The sequence below is a fragment of the Furipterus horrens genome, unplaced genomic scaffold (genome assembly GCF_987537825.1).
Source record: "Furipterus horrens unplaced genomic scaffold, mFurHor1.1.pri manual_scaffold_10, whole genome shotgun sequence".
Taxonomy (NCBI): domain Eukaryota; kingdom Metazoa; phylum Chordata; class Mammalia; order Chiroptera; family Furipteridae; genus Furipterus; species Furipterus horrens.
This window is the reverse complement of record NW_028327180.1, coordinates 101,889,857-101,894,595: the sequence shown is the minus strand read 5'-3', so window position 1 is coordinate 101,894,595 and position 4,739 is coordinate 101,889,857. Positions and strand designations below refer to the sequence as shown.

General features: G+C 65.1%; 1 protein-coding gene across 1 annotated transcript; it reads right to left on the bottom strand.

Annotated features, from left to right (window-relative positions):
• Nucleotides 1-3,561: 3,561 nt before the first annotated feature.
• Nucleotides 3,562-4,516, bottom strand: GRIFIN (galectin-related inter-fiber protein). Its single transcript, XM_090290274.1, has 3 exons — nucleotides 4,365-4,516; nucleotides 4,109-4,268; nucleotides 3,562-3,732 (listed from the first exon to the last, which is right to left on the bottom strand). Exons 1-3 carry the CDS (start codon nucleotides 4,514-4,516, stop codon nucleotides 3,562-3,564), a joined length of 483 nt encoding a protein of 160 aa, XP_090146400.1.
• Nucleotides 4,517-4,739: the final 223 nt, after the last annotated feature.

The following is a 4,739-nucleotide window of genomic DNA, read 5'->3' as shown; positions in this document are numbered from 1 at the left end:
AGGAAAGTTCTATCTGCTCAAGTCCACGCAGCCTTCATTCATTCTGTCATTTTGCCCAGAGCCGGGCGCTGGGCTCTGCAGCACGTAAGGCAGGTGGGGCGCGGCCGTGCCTGATCCTCCCTACCGTGCTCCTGCAGGCCCCCCACGGGCCCGAGACATCACTCGGTGGGAACCAAGCCCCACCCTGTCCTGGTGCTGGAGCCGTGTCTGGAGCACCCTCTGCTGGTCACACTGTTCCGTACGACCCGCAGGGGCTTGAGGAAGGGCCTGGAATATGGGAGACCAGGAAGGCACCCCCGCCCTGGCATGACTGATAACCTCTGCTCTCGTGGGACAGAACAGGGCAACAGCTGGTTTTAGAGCAGAGGTCTCCAATGAGGCACAAAGGTATCAGACAGCAATTTAACTAGACATTTTTTAAAATGAGAAGGTCTTCCCACTCTGAACCCCCTTTCCCTGTGCGTTGCTGAGCTCAATGGAGCATGTGCCTTCCTGTTAGCCACAGACCCCACCCGTCCCTGTTGTTGACCAACACCCGTGGCCTCATTTGGCCATCTGGCTTGGGGGCATTTGAGCTCTCTCCTCCACGATCCGGAGGGCCTGGGACCTTTGGCTGGTCGGTGGTGTTGGAAGCCTGTGGACTTGACCTTCCAAGGGCCACAGCCTCCTTGTCAAGGCAGCTGTGTCCCCCCAGACGGGTCCAGTCCTACCCCCACACCAGAGATTTGCCAGGAGCAGGGAGGGGCTGCCCTGGTGGCCTCCCAGAGCCCTTGTAGCTGGAACAAGCTGGAACGCAGTCCCCTGCTGGCACCTTTGGGTCTTTGGAGAGTGTCATGGACTATGTGGGCTCTCCCAGGGGGCCTAGGGGAGGAGGAGATGGATGTCAGTTCTGGAGTTTGCTTCCAGGTGGCAGGGAAATGGGGTAGTGGTGAGCTGCCTGTCCCTCGCAGGGTTCAAGCAGGGTCTGCCTCCATTTATTCGTTAACAGCTATTTTTGGTGCCTGAGATGTGCCAGGTCTGGAGAATCCAGTGGTGAGCACGCAGGTGGCTGGCCCCTGTCCTGGAGCTGACCGTCCAATGAGGCAAGGGTAGCCGGCGCACCTGCGAGCAGGTAAATCCATGGACCATAATTGCAACGGCGATGGAGAATAAACACAGCCAGGGATGCGAGAGGAGGCAGCGTCCAGGAGAGGCCAGGCTGTGCGCTGGGTGTGCAGGGAGCTGCTGTGCAAAGGCCCTGAGGCAGAGGTGGCCTGTGCGCTCCAGGTCTGGAGAGGAGGCGGGTGAACGGGGGAGCGAGGGACCTGGCGGTGCCGCAGTGGGAGGGGTGGGGTGGGGTTCATTCTCTCCTCTCAGTGCAGAGACCAGGTATCCAGGGAGGGGGTGCACTAGAAGCCTCCATGGTCCCGTGGCCTCTGTTGGGAGGGGCACCGCTAGCCTGTTTAGGACTCTGCGTGATTTCCCCCAAGCTGATTATTCACGGGTTTACTCAGTCATTCACTCAGCCAACACTCCCAGAGCCAGGCATGCTGAGGGGCAGCCAGGGCTGGGGCTGGGCGAGACCCAGTCCCCGACCCCCAGTGAGGCAGCATGATGGCGCTGGGGGTACAGGGAAGCAGAAGACGTAAGAGCGCACTGGAGGTCAGGGAAGGCTTCCCAGTGGAGGTGTCATCTGAGCTGCAGAACCAGGGCTGCAATGCTGGCCGGGGATGCAGTTACAGACGAGCCACACTGGCACCCGCCCCAAGTGCTGAAGGCAGTGGGCATCATAGAAGGGGCTACACTCTGAGACCACAGTTCCCTGCTCCCCATTCAGAAGTGGGGAGACGGAGGCACCAGGAGGTGGGGTCTGGGGCCGCTGGGGCCTGATTTGCCAACAGCAGCTTGTAACCTGAAGTAGCCACAGGGGCTGATTCGAAGCTGGCTCAGCCCATGGCCAGCAGTCGAGGGCCAGGGTGCGTGTGTGCACACGTGTGCATGTTTGTGTGTGTGTGCGCACGTGTGCACGAAGCCCGTCAGACATGAGGAGCTTGGCTCCGCCCTCACTGGCTGAACAGCGGCAGACAAGTCGCTTGGCCTCTGCGAGCCCAGGTCACGGGGAGGGGCGCTGCTCTCGGCGCCTGGCTCGGTCCCTGGGACGTGCGGCGGCCCTGGCCCTTGCTTAGAGCCCCGCAACTCAGGGACAGACTGTGCCACTGACTCGGAGCCTCTGGCTGTCCCCAGGCTCGCCCCCCACCCCCCACGAGAAAGGAAGCCTGGCATCTTCTAGTCTGGACGCAGCATTTTTCCAGGAGGGCGCCTTTGTCTGTAGGGAAACTGAGGCCCGAAGATGAGCAGGGCGTGTGCTCTGAGCCGGGATGCGCGCCCCACCCAGCCAGCCCTCCCCAGGCCCAGGCCTGGTCCACAAGGTCTGCCCACCCGCCCGCCCCCACCCCTTCCCTGACACAGGCAGCCAGACGGACGGACGGAAGGAGGGGGCAGGCGGGACAGGAGCGAGACAGGAAGGAAGCTTCGCTGCTGGAGGCTGGAGCCACCATTGTCCCACCTGGGGGTGGGGGCGCCGCGGGCTCCCCCCTGTCGGGCTCCATGGCCCAGATGGCTTCTTAGGAGGCCCCCCCGGCCCCCCCTGTCTGCACCCCACCTCGCTGCTTTCTTCCCCCAGCCAGCCTGTTTCCCCACCTGTAAAACCTGAGAGGGCACGAGGCGTGGGCCAGACGCCTGTGCTATCTGAAGTTCCACGCAGGTGACGGCAGGACAAGTGTCAGCTGTACTCTCGAGCCTCACTGTTCCCGAGGAGCAGACGCCCCAGCTGCCCCCAGGAGTCCAGGAACTGCCCCAGGTCACACGTGGGCAGGGGAGCTGAGACTCAGACCCAGGCAGCCGGCTCCACAGTCCAGGCCCGACCGCTCTGCCCGCCTGCCCGAGCCGCGGTGACCTGCTGCCTTTCTGTAAAGAGCCCCTTAAAGGCAGATGCCTGTGGGCCCCGCCCAGGCTGTGGCCTCATCAGCGTCATTCAGACGGCTGGGTGATAGATGACAGACGACAGAATAGGCGACAAACGCAATGGGTGATGATGGGTGGGTGGCAGATACGTGGATCTAGCAGATGGTGGAGAGACCACAGGCAAGCTGCGGTCTGAACCCGGGGCTGGGAGACCCCCAGCAGGGCTCCCTGTCCCCAGATGTGGCCCCCAGGCCTCCTTCCCTCCCTGCCACCCTCCTGCCACCACACCCAGGAGGCAGCTGAGGGGCCTCCCAGCGGGTGGTCTGAGGGGTGTCAGCACAGTGGGCAGCTCTCATGGCGGCCGGGCTTCTGCACGCTGCTCAGACTTTATTGAATGTGGAGCTAGACAGAGAATCCCAGAGCCACCCCCTCCCCCCTCCCCCCCAGGGTGGCTCCCCTGGACAGGGGGTGGCTGATGGCCGAGGCTCGTTCCTGGGACCTTGGCTCAGCTCTGGCCCCACACCCAGCACAGGGAGCCGGGGCAGGACCAGGCCGACAGCCCCTCCGGGCTGCCGGGGTCCCAGCACAAGAACGCACAGCAAAGGGGGGGCGGGAACATTACCCCCAGCCCAGGCCCCTCCGGGCCAGCTCCACGCGGGCCAGGCGGCGGTCGCTCAGCACTTGCACCCGGGTGACGGAGGCCAGCGGCCTGTGGCGGTGGGCAAACTGCAGCACGTTGTGCTCCTGGGCGTGGACGTGGAAGTGCTGAGCGTCCGAGCTGACCTCCACCTGCAGGCGGGCGGCCAGTGACCTACAGCCCGCCCGGGTCCTGGGCCTGGTCTAGCTCCACGGGCCCTCTGGATCCCGTGAGCACAGGCAGGGGGCCGGGGGCCCTCCCCACACAGAGCCCAGCCACGCAGGCCCACGCCCGCCTCTCTCCTGGGGGGGTGCTGGCAGCTGGGGGGTGGGGGGCCATCTGGCTGCACCCACCCGCCCTGAGGCGTGCGCTGGCCCGTTCACCCGTAAATGTCCCCTGTGGGCCCCAGGTGGGGACAGCAGTGCAGCTGGGACCTGGGGCACAGCTTCCATGCAGGTGGCCCGGCACTTCCGCAGGCACCCGTGGCCTGGCCTCCCTGCCCCCCCGCAGGCTGCCTGCCCCCATCACCTCGAAGGGCTCTCCCAAAACCAGCGGGAAGACACTGGACACCTCCTCCTGGCCCCAGCGGCCGCCCCGGAAGGAGTTGCCCACCAAGGCGGCGCCGGTGAAGCGGGGCTTGACATGGAAGGCGATGTCCCCCGTCTCGGACAGGAAGTTGATCTCAAACCTGGGGGCATCATGGGGTCGTGAGAGCAGCAGACAGCTGGGCAGTCACCCCGCCCAAAGCCAAGGTGGGACCTCTGGGGAGGGTGCCGTCCCTTACCTGTCCTCTCCAGAGTCGGCGCGTCCCCACACCAGCAGGTTCCAGCCCGGGGCCAGGCCCTCTGCACAGAAGGCTTCAAACTGCAGGCAGACGGGGAGGGGAGGGGTGGCAGGGCATGGGGGGGGGGCAGGGAGGCCTGGGGTCGCGATCATGGGGGCCCCACTGGGCCCGCCTGCCCCAGCCTGGGCTCTCCACCCATCTGGACCCCTGGGGTAGCAGTGTTCCCTCCCCAGTGGGGGGCAGGGATCTCGGCCCAGAGTCTGATGACAGGGCAGCTCTGCGGGGAAGGAGCCCAGGTGGCTGGGAGCCCCTCTGCATCCTCCCCGACAAGCCAGGCCTCACCCACCTGCAGAGCCATCACAACAGCCTCTGTGG

What these genes read in the sequence shown, in the direction of transcription:
- GRIFIN (XM_090290274.1), bottom strand. Translation starts at nt 4,516, where the DNA reads ATGATCGCGACCCCAGGCCTCCCTGCCCCCCCCCCATGCCCTGCCACC. An exon ending in GCCGACTCTGGAGAGGACAG is followed by an intron (nt 4,269 to 4,364) that starts GTAAGGGACGGC and finishes TGATGCCCCCAG; the next exon opens with GTTTGAGATCAACTTCCTGT. An exon ending in TTTTGGGAGAGCCCTTCGAG is followed by an intron (nt 3,733 to 4,108) that starts GTGATGGGGGCA and finishes GCCCGCCTGCAG; the next exon opens with GTGGAGGTCAGCTCGGACGC.